Source organism: Diabrotica virgifera, chromosome 2 (assembly GCF_917563875.1).
Source record: "Diabrotica virgifera virgifera chromosome 2, PGI_DIABVI_V3a".
Classification (NCBI taxonomy): domain Eukaryota; kingdom Metazoa; phylum Arthropoda; class Insecta; order Coleoptera; family Chrysomelidae; genus Diabrotica; species Diabrotica virgifera.
In genome coordinates, this window is record NC_065444.1 from 104,976,464 (window position 1) to 105,000,395 (window position 23,932).

The window sequence follows — 23,932 nt, forward strand, 5'->3', positions numbered from 1 at the left end:
TGAAAAATTGCGAAATCGGCCATTTTTAACCTTCAAAAACTATGTGAAAAACTGAAAATTTGAATGTTGCCAAGGTAAGTAGATATTCTTTAAACATCGATTGATGAAATCCCGAAGAGTTTTTTGCAATACAATATTCAAAACTCCTTTGTTTTTTAATTGCTAATCAAGCGTGCGCGACACTATTTTCCACCGTTGCATGTGTATGCAGTATGGTGCAAATGAAAGGAATAAATTCGTTATTTCGTAAACCGGCGACTTTAAGGAAAAATCCCGGAACAGGTCGATTTTTATTTTTAAGTTATGATATTATGACATAAATGGTATACTAGTGACGTCATCCATCTGGGCGTGATGACGTAATCGATGATTTTTTTAAATGAGAATAGGGGCCGTGTGCTAACTCATTTGAAAGGTCCTTCAATTCTCTATTCAGTAATATAAACATTTGCATAATTATTTATACAGGGTGTCCAATAATTTAATTTTTTTGTCAATTTGCCATATGATTTAATTTAATAAAAATTTTTTGGACACCGTGTATAAATAATTATGCAAATGTTTATATTACTGAATAGAGAATTGAAGGACCTTTCAAATGAGCTAGCACACGATGCCTATTCTTATTTAAAAAAATCATTGATTACGTCATCACGCCCAGATGGATGACGTCACTAGTATATCATATATGTCATAATATCATAACTTAAAAATAAAAATCGACCTGTTTCGGGATTTTTCCTTAAAGTCGCCGGTTTACGAAATAACGAATTTATTCCTTTCATTTTCACCATTCTGCATACACATGCAACGGTGGAAAATAGTGTCGCGCACGCTTGATTAGCAAATAAAAAACAAAGGAGTTTTGAATATTGTATTGCAAAAAACTCTTCGGGATTTCATCAATCGATGTTTAAAGAATATCTACCTACCTTGGCAACATTCAAATTTTCAGTTTTTCACATAGTTTTTGAAGGTTAAAAATGGCCGATTTCGCAATTTTTCAATTTTTAATCGCTTATATCTCAAAAACTATCAACTTTAGAGAAAATTCACTAAAGACCTTTTCTGTTTGGAATGATCCAAAAAATCGAAAAAAGTTTTGTTCCATGCAAAAGGAATAATTTTAGGAAAAAAAACAAAAAAAAAACGTTTAAAAAATTTTTGACCAACTTTTGGTCCTGGCAACATGCAAATTTGTTAAAAGGGGTCCTTTTTGAGTAAGATTGTGCAAAAAATCCGAATTAGAATATTTTTCCTAGCGGATGCGCAGTGGCTTTCTGGACTATCAAGGAGATATTCTGGAAACGAAAACAGTTACAAAAAAGTTAAAAAAACGTGTTCTTAAAATAACCCTTGTAATAAAACATATGATAAATAATTTAGTAATGTTACAAACGTTGAAACGATATAAGTATTTCAATATAGACAATCGTCGTAACAGATTTAATCATTATTTTATACACTGTCTTTTTTCACATAACGCTGTGTAATAGACAGATAATACTAGTTTTTTTTTGTATCCACGTTTAAAAAGTCACTGATAATATGATATTACGATTTTTTGAAAAGCATGTGTAAGAGTTTCTTTTTGTTTTAGGTATATTTCAAAAATTTTCATCCCAAATTTCCAGATGCTTCCCCTGTTATTTATTATTGTTACTAGGCATTTGTATATGTTAGCTTGTTTCATTTTCTGTTGTATCTATCTCCACTTCGATTAGGTCATCCACTTGGTGAGATAAATGACTAATACTTTCGTAGGTTCACTTATATACTCATATTTAATGGTTACATCAAAAAATCAAACATTATACAGGTTTAAATGTAGACTACTAGGTAAACATTATAAATTCCCAGTAGTTTTATCTTTCTGTCTAGTTTTATCAAGGAGATATTCTGGAAACGAAAACAGTTACGAAAAAAGTTAAAAAAACGTGTTCTTAAAATAACCCTTGTCATAAAAAATATGATAAATAATTTAGTAATGTTACAAACGTTGAAACGATATAAGTATTTCATATAGACAATGGTCTAACAGATTTAATTATTATTTATACACTGTCTTTTTTCACATAACGCTGTGTAATAGAATAGTCAAATAATACTAGTTGTTATGAGGCTGGTAAATAGACCCCACTTTAATGAAATTGTCCCAATCTCAGGTTCTATAGGTGCTGGTTCGCTGAGAAAGGAAATTAGCTGATACCACTAAAAGTACCAGCGAGACTGCTTCCAAAAGGGATAAATTTAGAGCAATGAATATGATAAGATAAGAATTTAACACATTTATTCTAAATTAAACAATGAAATTAAAGAGAAGTGAAAAATATATACATATATAAATAATTCTTCCTCTGTATGAAAAAGAAGAAGAAGATATATACGTATAAATAAAATAATATGTACCTAAATATAAATAATTATGAACAGTAAACACAAATGACAGATTTTAAAAAACTAAATCTAATGAAAATGCAGTGGCGGCTCGTGGGTAAAAATATCGGTGGGGCACTTTTATTTTGAGCGGCAAATGCGAAATTATTAACAATTAAGTTAGTAAAAAAGAGTTTTACCATTTTATGCTCAAAAGAGTCAACATGAGAAGAGTCAACAAAAGACTGGAAATATTGGAAACCATCAAGATACGAAAGCTGCAATAACTGGGGCATGTTATGCGTAATGAGAGATACAACATACTTCAATTAATTACACAGGGCAAGAGAAATGTAGGAAGAAGAAGAATCTCATGGTTGCGTAACTTGAGGGATTGGTACGGATGCACATCAACCGAACTATTCAGAGCAGCAGCATCTAAGATCAGAATAGCCATGATGATTGCCAACCTCCGTCGCGGAGATGGCCCGTAAAGAAGAAGAAGAAGATGCTCAAAAGCTGCCTTGGATACAATCAAATTAAACTGGTGGGCATAACAATGGATAAAATGAGCATACGGAAAATTATGCGAATCAGGTATATAAAATATCCCCATAATCTTTCAAAGATTTGATTGCCAAGGGTATATCTCAAAATTAAAAATAAAATCATTTGATCTTACGGAAGCGTCAGTAGTCTCATCAGCCTCAATTGGCACATAAGGAGCCATTTCTACCTCTTTTCTTATTAATCCACGATCTATAAATAACATTGAATCCAGCAGTTCGTTTTAAATAATTTTTGAAGTTTCCAAAAAGGTTGTATTATTTTTGGTTACATGTTTTTGCAATATAATGTTAACTTCTCCCATTAAGTTGATAAGTCCCCGAAATACTCCAGGATTCGTAAATGTCAAACTTTCATCGTGACCTCTTAGAGCTAATTCAAACGCTCCGCAAAATTTAATGCAGTCGATTATTCTATTTAATACGTATCTGTTTTTGGCCACTATCTCGTTATGTTCCTTTATTGATCTTCTAAAAGCCGAGTCTAACTGTGACTGAATATTTATTGACCCTACTAATTGGTATTCAACACAATAGTGGAATGAATATGTTTGGAGCCTTGGAGCTAACGCTGTTTTTTAATTTTCTCTGAGATATTTTTTATCATTTACACCCCGGATAGTCCAAGCTTCGTCCACTTGTGGTGGAAACAATAAACACTTAAAACAATAGAAGCGATATATTCAATCTGCTAACAAATAATGTTTCTTATTGCATTTTCGATTAAAAGTTCTATTACCTACCACTTTGTCCCGTCTGAATGATGTCCAATTTTGGTCTAGAAGGTCCTAATTGTTTTGTATTTAAAAAAAGTCCAAAGTACTTTTGTCTTAATAAAGCGTAGGTACCTACACTATTAATATTTGTTGCCATATCGAATTATCGGATATTAACAATAATGAGTTCAGAATTATTAAGAATTGTACACTTAACAGACCGAAAACTAAGCTCGGGCTGTGTCCGGAGTGAAGTATACTGATGCATGCGATACCGATTGCTAAGGCAAATACCGTAACGTTGCCAGTTACTACCTGAATCTGAGGATATTTCTTTTTTAGCACACGGCAAGTCATCATCTACCGCCCGATATTTTTCTAACTTGACAACAGTGCCCGCGGTCGCTCGAAAAAGAGCCCATCGTCGGGTGCGGGCATTGATTAAAAACTACACTGTGTAGTTGTTTTTAATCAATGGTGCGGGTAAACACTGTTAAATTATGTATTTGTATATTTTTTGCAGCATCTTGTCGCATCGACTGAATATTTATTAGCTTTTTAAATAAAGAAAGATTCATTCAAAATAAATTGTATGAGATATCTACTACATGAAGTGAGCTAGCGGGAGGGCAGTGCCCCTAGCGCCTCCCTGCCAGAGCCGCCCTTGTGAAAATGTTGGAACGAAAACTACGAGAAAAACTACGGTATTGTATCTAAACTAAAATGTTCCGCGCATTAAATAGTCCGTTGACCGATATGCCTTTATATTATGAGCTCATAAAATATAAATGTCCTTACCTCCAACTTAATACCACTTTAGACCGGGCAGTATCGTCGCCCCCGCTAGCGAAATTATTCCGATTCGATTTTTTTTGCACAAACTTACTCAAAAAGAGGTCCTTATAACATATCCACAGGCTGCCGGGCGGTGCCGTGGTCGAAAAATTGTTTAAACAATTGTTTTTAAACAAATTCACAAAAATAATTTTTTCATTTCGAACAAAATTTTTTTAGATAAATTGGCTTATTCTGAGCAAAAAAGGTCTCTTGTCATTTTTTTCTAAAATTGATTGTTGTCGAGTTATATGCGATTAAAAATTTAAAAAATGCGAAAATGGCTATTTTCAAGGCTTAATAACTCTAGTAAACATTATTATTATTAAATTCAAAAAGTGACCAAATCAAGTTTCAAACCCCTTCTTCAAGATCCTGAAGAGATATTTGTCATTGTTTTATTACAAAGCTGTTATTTTTAATTATTAACAATTAGCGCTATAGTCCAGGATGTATCCGTCGCCCCCGTTAGTGAAATTATTCCGATTCCATTTTTTTGCAGAGACTTACTCAAAACGAGGTCTTTATAATATATACACAGGGTGCCGGGCGATGCCGTGGTCGAAAAATTGTTTAAACAATTTGTTTAAACAAATTCACAAAAATATTTTTTTATTGCGAACGATTTTTTTTTAGATAATTTGGGTTATTCTGAACAAAAAAGGTCTCTTGTGATTTTTCTCTAAAATTGATTGTTGTCGAGTTATATGGCCATTTTCGCATTTTTCAAATTATAAATCGCGTATAATTCGACAACAATCAATTTTAGAAAAAAATCACAAGAGACATTTTTTGCTCAGGATGTCCCAAATTATCGAGAAAAAATTTGTTCGAAGTGAAAAAATTATTTTTGTGAATTTGTTTAAAAAAATTGTTTAAAAAAATTGTTTAAAAAATTGTTTGACCACGTCATCGCCCGGCACCCTGTGTATATGTTATAAGGACTTCGTTTTGAGTAAGTTTCTGCAAAAAAATGGAATCGGAATAATTTCACTAACGGGGGCGACGATACATCCTGGACTATAGCGCTAATTCTTAATAATTAAAAATAACACCTTTCTAATAAAATAATGACAAAAATCTCTTCAGACCCTTGAAGAAGGGATTTGAAACTTGATTTGGTCACTTTTTGAATTTCATAATAATAATGTTTAATCGAGTTATTAAGCCTTGAAAATGGCCATTTTCGCATTTTTCAAATTTTTAATCGCATATAACTCGACAACAATCAATTTTAGAAAAAAAATGACAAGAGACCTTTTTTGCTCAGAATAAGCCAATTTATCTAAAAAAAATTTTGTTCGAAATGAAAAAATTATTTTTGTGAATTTGTTTAAAAAAAATTGTTTAAAAAATTTTTCGACCACGCCACGCCTGTGGATATGTTATAAGGACCTCTCTTTGAGTAAGTTTGTGCAAAAAAATCAAATAGGAATAATTTCGCTAGCGGGGGCGACGATACTGCCCGGTCTACTTGCCTATTGTGCGTCCCACCTTGACTTTACAGTACAGGTTCTTATGACCAACAGTGATGCCAAATTTTATCAGAAACAGCTTTTAAGCAAACATACTTTTTTCTATAGGATAACTATTAATAACTTAATTAATATTATTGACATTTTGTGGCTGTCAGGGGTTCTAAAACATTTTTTTTCTTCGAAAAATACCTTTATGTGAACAAAATAAAAATAGTTTTGTATAAAACATTTATATATTAATGTATTTAAGCGCATAAATATGTTAAACCTTAATAAATACGTAGGTACTTACAGAAATAATTAAAATACATTTAAACTATATATTTTAGCTTCTTTCTATAATCCCGTCTTCCTCACTTTCACTGCCACTGTGGTGTAAACACATTAAAATGACATTAATTTCATCTTGGAAATCAGTCATTAAGAATGACAATAAACTGCAATTAGGATCCAATTTTTTTAAATAAGCAATGAGTTACTCAATACAATGTTATCAGTAATAATTTTAAGCTTATTTAATATTCTTTGTTATAATTTAATTTAGGTGAACTGACCATCAACAATTATTATACTTTATTTATTCTCAACTGTAGGACCTGGTAGGACAATATAAAACTTTACTTAAACCATAGAGGTATATATTAACATAGAGTGAGCCTTCACTCCGCCACCACTGACGACAAGATCTCTTGGACTGGTTTGCGGTATCTCTTTCTAGCACAATGTATCGAGAAACATAACATGAAACTAAGTGGGGGTACGGGACGGCAAGTGAAATAAGGAGAATTACCTTCTTCTTTATTTATTATGACAAGTGACAAGACAACATAACCCAAATGCAAATAATTTAATCCAGCCCTATTTCTATTTTTGAACAAAATGCTGGAAATTGGAAATATCTTAGTTTATTTTTAGTTCTAGCTTATTTACGGCTAGATTGAAAATCAGAATTTTCTAATATTGGTTCATGATTATCATCAGGGACTTGATTCGGTTCTTAAACAGGTAAATTTTCTGTCTCATCTGATATTGATTTGGTAGTGGAATTCTTTAGTGTATTATTTGGACTTTCATCTTAATCACTATTGTGATTCAATAATTTTAGGTCACTTCTAGGAGCTGAGTACTTCGTTGCAACTGTACTTTTCTTTCCGTTTAGATACTGTAGTAAGGCATAATCTGCATTGGCTTCTAAAAGATAATCCTCTTCAACTAAAGGATCAAACTTACTCATTCATACAAATTTTCTTAGTAATACTGTGTCTGAATCTTTCATGAAGAAATAGAATTTCTGCTAGTTGATCTTCATTGATAAGTAAACACATGTTCATGATGTGTACAATTGGTTGCTGTAGACAGTAAACTTCATATAGAGTGCAGAGCATCTGGTATATATAGGGTTACCATACGTCCGGATTTGAAAGACATGTCCGGATATGAGAAATGTCCGGATTTTTTTCTTTACTAAAAAAAATATTAAAAAAAACATATTTAACAAATTACTCGAAAAACTCAAAGATGCAAATTTTATTACGGTTATAGTTCAAACAGAAACGAAATCAAACTGACTCCGGTATGTGTTCGTTATTTTAAGCAAAATGAAGGTGTCAACGTGAAACTTTTATTTTTTGATGAACTTCCGGGTGAAACATCTATCTTTTAGTAGAACATGTTTTAAAATGTATTAAAAAGTACTTTATTGATTTAAAAGTAATTTGCGTTTGTGCTGATAATACCAGCACTAACTTTGGGGGTGTCAAAAGGCAAGGGCAAGGATATGTTTTTTTCCTTGGACTACCCCTGTCCAGATTTGGCCTTAATAAATTATGGTAACCCTAGGTATATAGAACATTTTTCCATTTAGTGATGTCTAAATTACTGGTTTTCAATGCTAGATTCACTGCTTTCCATATAACTCCATTGTATCTTTTAACTTAACCATTTTCTTCAGAATTATATGGTGTTGTTCTACTTGAAGATATTCCTTTAGAGTGTAGGTAATTAATAAATTCTTGATAAGTAGAGCTAGTCCCCCTGTCTGACTGGAAGTATCTTAGCATGGAAATCTTGAAAATTCATAAATTTTTTTTGTTCAGAATCTGTGAGGATACGTGAGAAAAAAGTAACGGGTCTTCCAGATTGACTCAGCATGATAGCAATAGCAAATTCATTCATGTATCTGTTTCAACAATGAGAATTTATTTTTCATTAATTACTGTCCATAGAAGTGCAATATTGTATATCCCAACATATTTATAACTTTTGATTGTAGTGACATTTATTTTGATTTAAAGTTAACCCATATTTTTTAACGGCATTTAAAAACTTCTGTAAATTCAAATCATAGCTATCTTGATCCTCACCACTAACTGTTACGTCATCTAAATAAGCGTAAACCCCTTGTAGATTTTCTTTTTTATTGATAGAATCAATGGCTCTCTGAAAATATGATACTCCATTGGTCACCCCAAGAGGAATACAACAAAATTGGTAAAGGCATCCACTTTCCTCAAAAGCTGTAAATGGTTTGTCAAATTCATGAATTGGTATTTGATGATACGCGTTTTTTAAATCAACTACCATCTGACGTTTATGATTTTCGTTTTTGAAAAAAATGATGTATCACAGACTTAAAATGCGTTTATCTCAAACACAGTTAAATTTAGCGAGATGAATGTAGTATACTTTTTTAAATAAAAATATTAACATAATAAAAATTTTGATTCAAAAAATTGAACGTATTAAATGAGTGCTGAAAGATGTATATAGCTCCGTTTGGAAAATATATCATTTTTGGTGGCGAATTTAGCTTTCTCGTCCCAAAAAACCCCCGCTTACCAAATTTAGTGTTATTATCCCATGCCTGTTAGGAAATATTCAAGAATAAATAAAATAAAAGTTTAACTTTGACACCCTGTATCTCGGTTATTATCAACTTTCGTACTAAGGTAAGTTAGCTTAAATCAAACTATTTTAACCCCAGGAATCTAAGGTTAAGCTATCGCCCATTCTTTACCAAACACCCTGTATATCGTACTAGTGACGTCATCCATTTGGATGTGATGATGTAATCTACTATTTTTTTAAATGGGAATAGGGGTCGAGTGCTAGCTCATTTAAAAGGTTATTCAATTCCATATTCAGTAATATAAACATTAACATGATTAATTATACAGAGTGTCCAAAGAATTTTTTTAAATTAAATTAATTGACACAAAAAGAAGAATGAGCTAGCACACGATCGCTATTCTCATTTAAAAAAATAGTCGATTACGTCATCACGCCCAGATGGATGACATCACTAGTATGTTGTATACAGTAGAACCCCGAAAATCCGAACCAATTGGGGGGACAGCCTGTTCGGATTCTGAAAAGTTCGGATTATCTGAAAGTCAGCCTAACTAGTAATTCAAAGCTCTCCTGCAAAACGTGTAACCTGACTATGAGAAAACCGAAGTAAATTTATGTTTAACCTTTATAAGAGATGTTCAGCAGACATCAAGAAATCATTACTTTTCTATTCACCCATTATTACCCAAATGTATACCTCATTTTAACTACAATTATAACAAAGTACATTCCTCATTAATAACCCGGCTAAAACTTACCCATGGACTTTTTCCAGAGCATCTACATAGGATTGGAATCTATGAAACTCCCTTCTGTTCCTGTAACCATGAGTCCATCGGGGATCTGAACATGTATTCTTTGATTGTCTTAATCATAGGGATCAGACTCAAAACTTATATTTAGGTTTAATTAACCTTAACATTAGCCTTCCAATTAGCATCAGCAATGTTTTATCTTATTCTGACAAATCTATATTTAATATCTTAATCAAGTTTATAAATGATTCTAAGATAAAAATTTAAACATATCTATAACAAAATTCTGTGGCAAAAAGACTCTTTGTCTAATGCCATCTCTTTGGCGCGCGCGCGCTCCCACACACACACACACACACACACACACACACACACACACACACAAACACAAACACAAACACAAACACACACACACACACACACACACACACACAAACACACACACACACACACACACACACACACACACACACACACACAAACACAAACACAAACACACACACAAACACACACACACACACACACACACACACAACCTTTATAATCATTACATATAAAGTACCTACGTATTTATTTTTAAGAAATTTTAAATGTCAAAGTCCTACTAATCCAATATTGTTCAATTTTCTGGTTATACTCTATATAATAAACATGTATTTAAGTTTTTGTCTTAAATTTTAAAAAAAAATTTCACTTTCCGTTAGTTTGGATTTGCGGGGTTCTACTGTATGTCAAAAATATATATGGGGGGGGGGGGTCAAAATATAGTGAATAACCCTGTACATCAAGAAATTTACTACCAACGTCTCTGCTACTGAATATATCACTAAGTACAGGGCAACCTATTTAAAACTTAAAGAATCAGCTAAAAAATTATACTATCAAAATCATCTGAGAAGCTTTAAAAGTGTTGCAAAAGAAATTTGGTCCATAATAAACAATCTTTGAAATCAAACTCACACAGCTCAAACATTTTCCCTTCCAGACCATGAATACTTTATTAATGTGAGTAAAATTATAACATCAACTATTTTGTCACAAGAGATCAATTTTGTTAAGATCCGATTTCCTATCTCCCTAATTCAAGAAAGGTCTCAAATTCATTATTTATAAGACTAGTTGATTAATCTGAACTGATCCAAACAATCAATAGTATCAAAAGCAAATCTTCCTGTAGTACTGATGGACTATCCATAAAAATTGTCATAAAAATCTCCCAGAAAATGTGTTGGGAGTCCTCATCCCACTAACGACTCTTTTAAGGGGCTATCCTAGTGTAAAAGAACGAAATTCACATACTTTTTTTGGGAATATCTAAAATAAAAAGTACTGTACCAATTGTTTTGAAAATTTGCATGACCATTTATTATAAAAAGAAGTACAAGTAAAACAATTTTCATAAAAAAAAATAATGAAAATTTAACGATTTATGCCCTATCTACTGGCACAGTGAAAATAAAAAACATGGCTCCACTGCTGCAGTGATTGGGACTAATAGAGATCCTGAATTATAAAATTGCAAAGTGATTATTGAAATATAAGTTATTTCCTATGTCCTATACCATCAATTAGGATTTTTGGAAAAATGACAGTGTTGAAATTTTTTTTAAATTAGCTAGAACATTTTCAGTTTCAAAAACCGCCAAATTGACATTTTTTATCCGATTAAAAAATCCCTATTTGATGGTATAGAAAATAACCTATATTTCAATAATAACTTTGATATTTTATGTTTCAGGATCTCTTTTAGTCCCAATCACTGCAGCAGTGGAGCTATGTTTTTATTTTCACTGTGCCAGTAGATGGCGAATAAATCGTTTAATTTTCAATATTTTTTTATGAAAATTGTTTCACATGTACTTCTTTTTATAACAAATGTTCATGCAAATTTTCAAAATAATTGGTACAGTATTTTTTATTTTAGAAATTCCCAAAAAAGTATATGAATTTCATACTTTTACACTAGGATAGCCCCTTAAGAAAGGTAAATTTCTAGAGCTGCCTAAAGACAGCCATCATTATTCCTCTTCATAAGGGTGGTGAAAAATCTAATGCCTGCAATTATAGACCTATTGCATTACCACTGGTACTCTCAAATAGGACTCATAATACACAAGTATAAAAACTTGTTGCTGGTATGAGCACATTGTGTAAATGTTAGGATTTAAAGAGGATATAAAAACCTTCAATACGATTATGAGTGTTAGTCTCTTTATATCCTAACATTTTTTTGTTATTGTTTTAGTTTATTATTGTTTTTTATGACTCTTTGTAAGTTTTGTGTATAAATTGTACAATTTTCCATGACAATAAAGCATTTTTCTATTTTAAGTTGTCTATTTGTTAAACCAAAGCATTGATTATTATTACAAAATATTAATATAATCAATTAAATAATAATATTAATCTCACAAACAACGTAGGAAGTATAGTTAAAAAGAATAAACATAGTAATCCACAATGAAATAAATCTGCACATAGCTATAGCCCAAAGTAACTTCTGTTGTTTATCCAAATCTTCAATAGTCAAAAACATTTGTGTAAAGTTAGGTTCCAGCAGTTTCTCCTTTTCCTACATTTAAAATAGCTGGTGTTTATTCCTAAAAACAACAAATACATAAATAAAAACTCTAAATTGTATACCATAAAAAAATCATACAAATATGACAAAATATCACATGAGTATTTTAACATTATTTAAGGACAATTGCCATAATAAGCCACAACAAAAATGTATTAAGCGAAAAAGCTATAGAGCTGAAACAGGAAGTTGCTATGTTTGGTCTATATATTAATGAAAGTAAAAAAAATACCTATATGGAGTGCACAAAGTCGAATCCACATGAGAATCTGAAGGTAGACAACCATACCTACGAATATGCCTCCACTTTTCCCTACCTAGACTCAATAATAAAAAATGACAACAACACCTGTCAAGAAATATAACAACGGATTCTTATCGGTAATAAGAAGTGTTTTTATGCATACAAAGACTTAATGAAAAGTAAGTTACTGTTACTGAATCGTGAGTATAAGCTTAGAATCTACAAAACAGTAATTACACCAGTGGTCACATATGGATGTGAAATGTGGACCATCTCAACCACTAATGAAAATCGACTAAAAATATTTGAGCGTAAAATACTAAGGAACATATTTGGACCAACACATTGTAGAGATGGTTCATGGAGAATTAAAATGAACCACAAGCTGAATCAACTAATGCAGAGCGCAGATATTGTTAGATTTGTAAAGTCTAAAGAAGATTTAAGGACAGTTTAGGCAGGCTATATGCATTAAGGCATTATTAAGCTTTGCATTTAACCATATTGTAATACACTATATCTTACATGATCAAGCATGATTTTCTTTACATAACCCTTGTTCTAAACTAGAACCGAATTGGTAAGTACATGTATATTATTATTGTAGACATTTCAAAAACTTATTACTTAGTTGAATTACTTTAAACTTACCACTTATAAAATGTTTACTGTATACTCTCATATTTTAATTTGAGGTCTGTTCTCCTTATTGCTTTTATCCAATGTTCCTGCCTTTGTTTGGATAAAATTCATTTAAATGTATTGCATGTGGGAAATGTATAGCCTTGGGAACAGTAAAAAGTGAGGATTTTATCCCTGTCTGTCCTATTCCCGCAATTTACAGGATTCACAAGAAAGCCCTTGCTACAAGTCGGTCAAACACAAGGAAAGGTGTTTTTTCTTTTTTAAACAAATTGACACAAATTGATAATTACTATGGGATAATTCAGTTCTGTAGGCGATAAACAACTTTATATTTAATTTACTATCACAATTTCGCTGCACAATTAACAATCAAAAACAAAACCAAACAGAATATTTGTCTAAAAACATCTACAAATTACAAATAAATGTAAACAGTGACTAAAATAAAATAAAAATAACACGAAAGACATCAGCTAACTTCATACTTCTCCTAACTTAAAAATGACGTTTATCATACTGTCGCAGCTTTACTATGTGTAAGAGTGAAGTAGCACTAATCCAAAGAAAAAAGATGGTGTCGTCACTTCGCTCCGAATGACACTCTCTCTATGTCAATATATACCTCTATGACTTAAACTTGACTGACAATGTATTTTATATTTTTCTTGACATTACTTCAGAACTGTCTATACTGTCAATACATAAATTATAGAACAACATCCACTTTTAATGTTGAATATTCTAACTTAACCAAAAAAAGTTTTTACGCATATCGATTATAAAATTGCTGATTACTTTTCGAAAATGGCTATCACTCGCAAAAAAACAATGCAAAATATTGTTTTACTTGACTGTAACGGGTTAGTTTTAATTTAACATTTTTAGAGACCTACATTTTTAGGACCTTGGTAATGTCCGATCGAAAATTCTTTTGAAGAAAATCGGCATCGCCGCGCTAAAAACTCCCATAAGGATTGTATTGCCGTATGTTCGTGTACTGTAAAGTCAAAGTGGGACAGACATTAGGTACGAGTATGACGAGAATTTCCACTCAAATTTTGCTACGAATCAGATGACCAAATTTACGATAACTAAATACTTAACGGGAGAGACTCTGGGTATTTGTGTCTTCTAATTAACTATCCTCTATATTATATGTGGAGAGAAACACAAATATTTGTCTCTTTTGGGGATATTTTTTTAATTTTTTTTCTTAAACGAGATGATCTGCTAATTACGGGAGATGAATTTTATTCTATATTGTCACTTTGACGTTTTTGAGTTTTTTGCTTTACGTGACAGAATCATATTCGTGACGTCACCAGAGATGGGAAATGCCGCATATGTACAATAATATAAATAAGGAACGTACTTCTTTGAATTTTGTGAATATTTTGTGAGAATTTCGAACACTAGTTTTTTTTTTGTATCCACGTTTAAAAAGTCACTGATCATATGATATTACGATTTTTTGAAAAGCATGTGTAAGGCCCGGTTGTTCAAACGCTAATCAAGAAGTTGATCATAATTAAGTCCCCTTAACAACCAATAACAGCACCCCTCATTCGTACGTCAATCAGTTGATTGTAATCAATTATGTTAATTATGATTATTGATTGATTAATTAATTATTAATTAACATAATAATTATTAACATAATTGATTAATAAATCTCATAATTTTAATCAACTATGTTATCAGCAACCCAAACAAAGTTGACATTGACAGTTGGTGACAGTAATTAAATATTTGATAATGATCAGTTGATTCCATTTTTGATTAGCGTTCGAACAGCGGGCCCTGAGTTTCTTTTTGTTTTAGGTATATTTCAAAAATGTTCATCCCAAATTTCCAGATGGTGGCAAAATGACTCAACATTTAGAATCCCTTAAAATTGGCGACACTATCGATGTACGAGGTCCAGCGGGAAGAATTGAGTACTTGGGTCATGGTAAATTTACAGTGAAAAAACTTAGGAAGGATCCACCAGAAGAAATAACAGTGAAGAAAGTTAACCTCATTGCTGGAGGTAATGATAAATTTTTATTAAGTTTTATCTAATACCAGGCTACTCTAGGGATTTTTTGGCTAAAGTCCTTTTACCCTATGACGGCCGATATGCAATTAAGAGATGATCAGTGGGGCGTTAATATTTAATTCCGATCGCTTGAAAAGTAAAAATATTTAATTTCCTGTATTTTAGGTTCAGTAAGAATATTAGAATATTAGAATATTATTATTAGAATATTAGGCAAATAAAATGAATATAATATGTATATACAGGGCGTGTTAAAAGAAGTGGGACGGAATATTTCGAATACTCGAAATTATTTGTCGACATCAAATGTTCATTAAGATCTCTATTTTGCGTAGAATGAAAATTATACGAATGGTTTTGCATTCAGTAAAATTTACTGCATAAGATTTAAGAAATAAGGATTTAAGAAATACGTATTTACTAAACAAATTTTTTTACGTGTATGAAGGAAATTATAATAATTATGACATATAATAGTTATGGTACTCCTTATATTTTTTAAATAATATGGTTTTGTAAAGGCATAACTTTGACTATTGGCTATACCTACATTATACGATACGTCACAAGAAATTAAAAAAAATTAACATGTAACTAGATATGATATGAAAATTATTTTAGGCGACGCTAATGCCAAAATAGGGAAGGAAGAAGTGTTTAGACCGACAATAGGAAAGCATAGCAAACACAATGAAACTAATGAGAACGGACAATTTCTCATAGATTTCGCAAGAGAAAAAAATATGATCATAATGAGCACATATTTTGAAAGAAAAGAAATACATAAGGAAACATGGATATCGCCAGATAGAAAGACTAAAAACCAAATAGATCACGTGATGATTGAAAAAGAAGAACAGCAATGTATAAAGAAGATAAGAACATACAGAGGACCAGATGCCGACTCCGATCATTACATGGTGGGCATCAAAATGAAACAACTGATACCAGAAAACAAAAACAAAATAAAGGTAAAGAAATATATAAATAAACCAATTCGATTAGCAACAAAGAAAGAGCAAGAAACGTATGGGGAAACAATGGAAAGAGAACTAAAAAAGATACAAATAGAAGAACAAACAGAAAACAACTGGGACATCATAAAGCAAGTAATGAACAAAGCAGCAAAAGAGTGTAATAAACAGGAGAATAAAAAGAGAAAGGAGTGGTTCGACATAGAATGCCAAAACGAAATAGAACTAAGAAAATCATTAAGGATGGAAATGATAATGAAAGAAACGACAGAGACGAAGAATAAATATATAGAGCAAAGAAATAAAGTAAAGAGATTGCTGAGAGAAAAGAAGAGAAAACACGTAAAAAATAAGCTAAAAGAAATAGAAGAGAACTACAGAAATAAAGAAATAAGAAACCTGTATCAAGGTGCCAGAAATGAGAAAAGAGGATACCAACAAAAACCAATATTCGTTAAAAACAAAGCGGGAAATAATATAAGCGGTGAAGCAGAAATAGTAGAGAGATGGAAAGAGTATTTTGACGAGTTACTAAATGGCAAGAATAAGTCAAACCAAAGAGAATACATGGAAGCAGAAGAAGGAAATGAAAACTTAGAAGACATAGAAGATAATTCACCCAGCAAAGAACAAATCGAGGAAATCATAAAAGATTTGAAGAATAACAAATGTCCTGGAAGCGATAATATAACAGCAGAGATGATGAAATATGGTGGAAAATTGCTACATGAGTGTATATACAAGATCATAAAAGAGATATGGAGAATAGAACGGATACCAAAAGATTGGAAGGAAGCAATTATTTGCCCATTACACAAAAAAGGAGACAAAACAGAATGTAGTAATTACAGAGGAGTAGCATTACTAAATACCATATATAAAATCTTATCAAAATCCATAAAAGATAAACTTGAAAAAGAAGCTGAAAATATAATAGGTGAATATCAGTGCGGATTTAGACGAGGAAGAAGCACAACGGACCAAATATTCGTAATCAGAGAATTACAAGCAGAAAGCTATGAACACAACCTACCAACGATAGCGCTATTCATCGATTTCCAGCAAGCGTACGATAGAATAAAGAGGAAGAATTTAAAGCAGGCGCTTGAGGAATTGGGAGTTAGCAGAAAGTTACGCAACATGATACATATTACGTTAGAAAATACAGAAAATAGAGTCAAAATAAACAACCAATCATCAGACACATTTATAGTAAATGAAGGAGTAAGGCAGGGTGATCCTTTGTCATCATTACTCTTTAACTTATGCCTAGAAAAAATAATGCGAGAAGCAAAAATTAATAGAGAAGCACTCCTATATCAAAAACGACACCAAGTTTTGGCATTTGCGGATGATGTGGTGTTGCTTGCAAGAGGAACAAAAGAGCTACAGGAAATAGTACAGAGAATAGTAAAAGCAGCGAAGAAAATGGGACTCTACATAAATGAAACTAAAACAAAATGTATGGAATGGACAGATGGTCAGTTCAGGAATGGACAAAAGCTTAAAGTAGAAGTAGAAGAAGGAACATCATACGAATTCGAAATGGTAGAACGATTTACATACCTAGGAGCAATAATATCACGTAAACCGAATATTAAAGAAGAAATACAAGCTCGAATAATGGCAGGCAACAAAAGTGTACATGCGCTTAATGGAATGCTGAAAAGCAAGTTTTTATCAAGAAAGGCAAAAATACAGTTATACAAAACAACTATCCAACCAATAGTAACATACTGCAGTGAGACATGGACAATGACAAAAAATGAACAAAGTTTACTGGAGATCTGGGAACGGAAAATCCTGAGGAAGATATATGGAGGAATAATAAGGGACGGTTTATGGTTAAGAAGATCAAATAATGAGTTAAAGGAATTATACAATCAACCTAATATAATAGGAGTGATAAAGGCACAGAGACTTAGATGGCGAGGTCACATAGAAAGGATGCCGAACGCGAGGACTCCAAAAAGGGTACTAAACTACAACATAGCCTCAAAAAAGAGAAAAGGAAGACCGAAAAATAGATGGAAGCAAGAGGTCGAAAAAGATATGGAAAAAATGGGGTTAGAAGGTCAGAGAAGAAAAATGAATAACAGGAAGGAATGGAGAAAAATCACATACCAAGCCAGAGAAGATCTAGGTACCTAAAGAAAAGTAAAAATGAAGAACGAACAAACTTTTCAAGCCATGGGCCTCTAAGGCCTTTAGTGCTATTATATATATAACATGTAACTTCACTGTTTAAATAAGATACAGTGCGCTGGAATAAGTGTTACCCCCCCCCCTTATTAACTTATTTATTTCTAGCAAATAAGCAAAACACTCGGACAGGTCGAGTTTTAAAATAATGAAAGTATATTATAACATCAATGTTTCGAACTTTACGCGATCTCTCTTCAGGTGACAGGCAAAACTTTGATTTTTTAAAATGGGAAATGTGATATAATATAAAATATAAATGAAATACATCATGTGATAGCTCATTTAAAAGCGTTTGAAATAGTACACTTTTTAAGAGCGTAGGCGCAAAATTTCGATCGAATTGTTGTTCTGAAGCTATTTTCTTGTGGCATTTTTATAGTCAAGTATTTTCAAATGGGAAATAAGCCATATCATTTTGTATTATTTTGTATTTTGACAACGACACCCGACTTGAGCGTCGAAACGTTAATAAAATAATTTTTTGGTAAAATTGTGGCTTATTTCGCATTTGAAAATACTTGATTCGATCGAATTGTTTTTAAAATCATTAATTTTTTTCGAATCCTGAGAAAACTAATAAGTATTTTTGAAAAATTTAAACGCAGAATAAAAGATTACATTATTATCGAGGGTTGAAAGTCCCTTAGAACAAACAAAAATTTCTTTTGAATAATATTTGAAATAAAAAATCCGACTAAATTTTCTTTTTTTTTTTCACCCCTGTGACTTATTAAAATAATCATTATAGAAGTTCTCAGGGACTTTTGACCCTCGATAATATTGTAATATTTCATTTTGCGTTTAAATTTTTCAAAAATACTTATTAGTTTTCTCAGGATTCGAAAAAAATGAATACATTTCAAAATATTTCGATCGAAATTTTTCGCCTACGGTATCAAAAAGGATTAAAGTATTATACATTTTTGTAATAGGTTTTACAAAAGCTTTTAAATGAGGTGTCACATGATGTACTTTCGCACTTAAAAAAATCAAAGTTATCACTGTCACCTGAAGAGAGACCGCATAAAGTTCGAAACATTGATGCTATAATATACTATGATTATTTTAAAAATAGACCTGTTCGAGCGTTTTGCTTATGTGCTAAAAATTAATAAGTTATTAAGGGGGGTAACACTTATTCCAGCGCACTGTATATTCCGTACTATTGCAATACAATATTAAAACGAATAAACGAAAACTTGTTGAGTAGTGCTGATTGACACAACAGACCAGTAAAATGTTATTCATACAGATAGTGTAAAATATATCGCCGCTTATCTGATCCGCTAGTAATAAAGTTATCAGCATTTAATTGCAAAGCGGTCTTCTTAGGTGGAAAATACTTTATTACAAATATTTGAGATAGAAAAAATATATTAAAGAGCACAGATTTAATTTGATCGCCGGGATGAACCAATATCTGTCTTAGTAATTTCGGAATGAGATAAATTTTATGGAGCAGTCACAATATTACGTTTTAATACGATTATTTACCTTTTGGTTTTACCTTTTTGGTTGTATTCGAAAATCATATTTTAGTAACATTACTTGCCTCTATGTAGAATGTACAAGAATAAAAAACCTCTAAACGCCGTAAAAATGAGTGGCGCATACAATATTCCAGCTACAAAAGATCTGATAAGAATATTACGTGGCGCGAAAATGTATTTTCATTTTGATGAAAAATAAAATTCTAGTTTTATTTTAAAAGATTTTTCCATAATATTTGCTAAATTTGAAGTAGAACGCACCACAAACTAGTGATGTTGATTATAGTTACTTTTCGAGTATTCGTTACAAATCGTTACTTTTGTATAAAGTAATCGTTTACAGTATTCGTTACTTTGATTACTATGATTACTTTTGTTACTTTCGTATTTGAGTACCGGTAATCATATCGAGATCCGTATTTCTCAGTAGGTAGGTATTTTGTATAAAGTAATCATTTACTTTATTAGCTCAGTAGTATTATGTATAAAGTAATCATTTACAGTATTCGTTACTTTGATTACTATGATTACTTTTGTTACTTTTGTATTTGAGTACCGGTAGTCATATGGAGAATCGTATTTATCTGTATGTAGGTATTTTGTATAGGTATTACGATATAACAACGACCTTCACCTATCTGTTTAACACGTTGGCGGACAGAACGTCTATAGACGTCTAATTTCCATTGATGTTGTGTGACACAACGTCTATAGACATTTTTAAAATAACGAATTGTGATAAAAAATCAATGCCAAAAAATGTCACATTACATAATAGAGATGCATATTAAATGTGACACGATGCCCTTGGTCGTCGTCCACATGTTTAAAAAAATGTTAAAAAACCCATTGTTTCTATAAACTATAAGCGCTAAAAGAAATTCAGCAATTTCTCTATGATACTTTGCAAAATACATAATATAGTGTCACAACACTTGCTTATACATTTGACGTTCTGTCCGTCAACGTGTTAAGGGATAAAAATTATTTGATTACTATGATTACGTTTGTTACTTTTGTATTTGAGTAACGAAGTAATCAGAGTAATCAAAGTAGATACAATCGTCGTTACTAGCTCTGATACGATTGGTATGAAGTAACGAAGTATTCAGAGTAATCAAAGTAATCAAAGTACGAAGTAACGAAGTAATCAGAGTAATCAAAGTAGATACAATAGTCGTTACTTGCTCTGATACGATTGGTACGAAGTAACGAAGTAATCAGAATAATAAAAGTAGATACAATAGTCGTTACTTGCTCTGATACGATTGGTACGAAGTAACGAAGTAATCAGAGTAATCAAAGTAACGATTTGCCTCTCTGTATAGTAATCGTTACTTTCGGTATTCGTAAGTAACGAGTACTTTGTAACGAATAGTTACTTTTTCAACATCACTGGGAGAGTTCAAGTATTACGTAACGCAGTTTGGGGGGAGGGGGTCTTGTAAAACGTTACGGTGCGTTACATGGGGGGAGGGGGTTCGAACAGCGCGTTACGTAACATTGTTTTTTAACTTATGTAAATAAAAAAGACTACGGAATCAAAATCTCCCAACTTTGCAACTTTCGTTTATATTTTACAGAGAACCCCTAGATTGTATTATATTGCCCCTTATGATCCGCTCATGTTCCGGCCCTTCTACAACTACAATAGGACAATCTTTATCTATTCAAGTGAAAAATCTTCAAATTTGTCACCAGATCAAGAACAGTAACATATGCTTGCAATAATTAACATTTTTGGAGAACAAAAGCTGAAAAGATACAGTTACAGATGGGTTCAGACCAAAGAAATTTTAAGAGAAAGTCATAAATCGTTTGTCTATTCTTTTTATGAAGTCCATATTTATTATGCAGTCTAGTGTTCTGTAAATACGTAATACAGAGAAACATATGTATTGCTCTTGTCAGTGTTGTTAAAGTGAATTAATTAATACTTTAATTAATTAAATGTCGTTTTTATCATTACCTCAAAAAGTCTAAAAAGTTTTTATTATTACCGCAAATGCGGTTAAATGATTTAAAAATGTCTTTAAATAAAAAGCATTAAATACAAAACCCACTATATTGATACTTAGTTTAGAAAATTGATAGATATTTAAAAAATAACACCCTTATTTTAAGGTGTGATTCCTGAATTATTAATTTCAAAGTTTTATGTGTTGTTATGTAGTCATGTTGTGACTGGCTGATTGACATAAAGTCCATGCCAATAAAAAAAGTTTTATGTGAAATATCTTGACGAAAACTATACATGATTTCAAAATTTCTCTTGCATTATTCATAATAGACCCTACATAATACACATTTTTGAGATGTTGTTGAGCGGCTTCTAAAAACAAAAATATACAGAGTATTTAATTAAAATTAAAGATAATGGACTATGCTAGACTTGAGTGAGTCACCCTGTATATTCAAATTTATGTTTAAATAGTCCATAGTTGAATTTAAAAGTTGACGTATCCTAGCGTTTTTATAATTTTCTAAAATAATGACACATGACACAGTGACACAAGCAATTTTATTCCATAAGTGGTTTCCATACATTATAATTTTAAGTGATCACCCTGTATTATTCATAAAGACCATGAAATCAGATTATTAAGCAGCTTTTAAAAATATAAAACTATACAGGGTGTTCCATTAAAAATAAAGCTTATGGACTACGGTAGGCTTGCGTGAATCATCCTGTACATTTAAATTTATGTTTAAAAAGCACACATTTTGATATACCTATGAAAATCTACGGGTCTCAGCGTTTTTTTTAAATTGTTTCAAACAAGGACAGAAATAATTTTATTCCATAAGTGCCTTCTTATATATGCAGGGTGTTTCAGAAAAAGGTAACACGATCTCTAGGATAGGTGAAAAATTGAAAAATAATTGGGGTTTGCTTACTAATTCATTTTTGTAACGGCATGCTTTTTCACGATACAAGGCGTTGAAGAACAAAAAGTTTTACACTATTTTTCCGAAACTACTGGCAACACCGTATATTATTCGTTATACAAAAATTTTTACTAAGCAAAATAAAATGTTGAAATAATAAATATGTTATTTTATTAAAAAAGATAAAATAGAAAAATACATGAGAAGAATAAAGGATGAAGCCAAAAATGTATGTAAGGTTGGGGCCAAGTAGGGAAAATATAAATGTAAAATTAGTAATAAAAGATTATTATTGTAAGTTTTGGACATATTTCATGTCATGGGACATGAAATTACGATTAGCAGGGATAACCAGACACATGAACTGAATAGAAGAATCGTTCTTGGGTGGCAGTATTTGGAAAACTGAGAGAAACTTTTAAAAGTGAGTTGTCCACATGCCTAAAGAGAAAGGTATTTGATTTGTGCGTCCTCCCAGTCTTGACGTACGGATCAGAAACACTTACCTTAACTAAAGCCTCGGCTACCAAACTAAGAGTAACGCAGAGAAGAATGGAGCGGTCAATGTTAGGAATAACTCTGCAAGACAAAATCAAAAACGGAGAAATCAGGAGAAGAACAAAGGTGACTGACGTCATCGAAAGGATAGCCAGGTTGAAGTGGAGATGGGCAAGACACATAGCCAGAATGACAGATGGGCGATGGACAAAAAGGTTATTGGAATGGATGTTAAGAGAAGACAAGCGAGGCGTTGATCGACCGCCTACAAGATGGATTGACGACGTAAGAAAGCTAAATAAAAACTGAATGAGAGCGGCGCAGGATAGACGTGTTTGGAAACGAGGGGAGGAGGCCTATGTTCAGCAGTGGACATGTGAGGCTGGATGATGATTGTAAGTTTTTATTATTACCTCCAGTGAGATTAAAATAATAACAAAGTTCTTTTACCGAGTTTCCGGTACTTTTCGCAACCTAGTTTTCCATTTAGGTTCAAATGGTTACTTGGGTGTTACGTAACGTTTAGGTAGGGGGAGGGGGGTACAGAAAAACGTTACGGTGCGTTACATGGGGGGGAGGGGGGTCAAAAATCTTCAAAAATTGCGTTACGTAATACTTGAACGCTCCCACTACCTCAAACGAGTAAAGGCCAGGACACACATATCCGCACCGCGTCCGAGCCAGCAAGGCTGGCCATGCTGTCTCTGCTCGGTGCGGATATGTGTGTCCTGGCCGTAACTTTGATATAGTTTGCATTTTGAAGCTCTTTTGTGGTGCGTTCTACTTCAAATTT

General features: G+C 32.0%; 1 protein-coding gene and 2 long non-coding RNA genes across 6 annotated transcripts in view; 2 read left to right on the top strand and 1 right to left on the bottom strand.

Annotated features, from left to right (window-relative positions):
• LOC126880164 (NADH-cytochrome b5 reductase 3) overlaps positions 1-23,932 on the top strand; it is a 106,539-nt gene that overhangs the window by 59,312 nt on the left and 23,295 nt on the right. For all 4 annotated transcript variants that reach the window (XM_050643919.1, XM_050643918.1, XM_050643917.1 and 1 more), the window contains one exon: positions 14,867-15,074. In XM_050643919.1, the coding sequence (XP_050499876.1) occupies positions 14,867-15,074 (208 nt within the window). The remainder of the gene's footprint in view (positions 1-14,866; positions 15,075-23,932) is intronic.
• Positions 6,601-11,906, top strand: LOC126880167 (uncharacterized). The gene is made up of 2 exons (XR_007696460.1): positions 6,601-6,975; positions 8,397-11,906. It is a non-coding gene; the product is annotated as an uncharacterized LOC126880167 (long non-coding RNA).
• On the bottom strand, positions 11,893-13,669 carry LOC126880166 (uncharacterized). Its single transcript, XR_007696459.1, has 2 exons — positions 13,052-13,669; positions 11,893-12,175 (listed from the first exon to the last, which is right to left on the bottom strand). It is a non-coding gene; the product is annotated as an uncharacterized LOC126880166 (long non-coding RNA).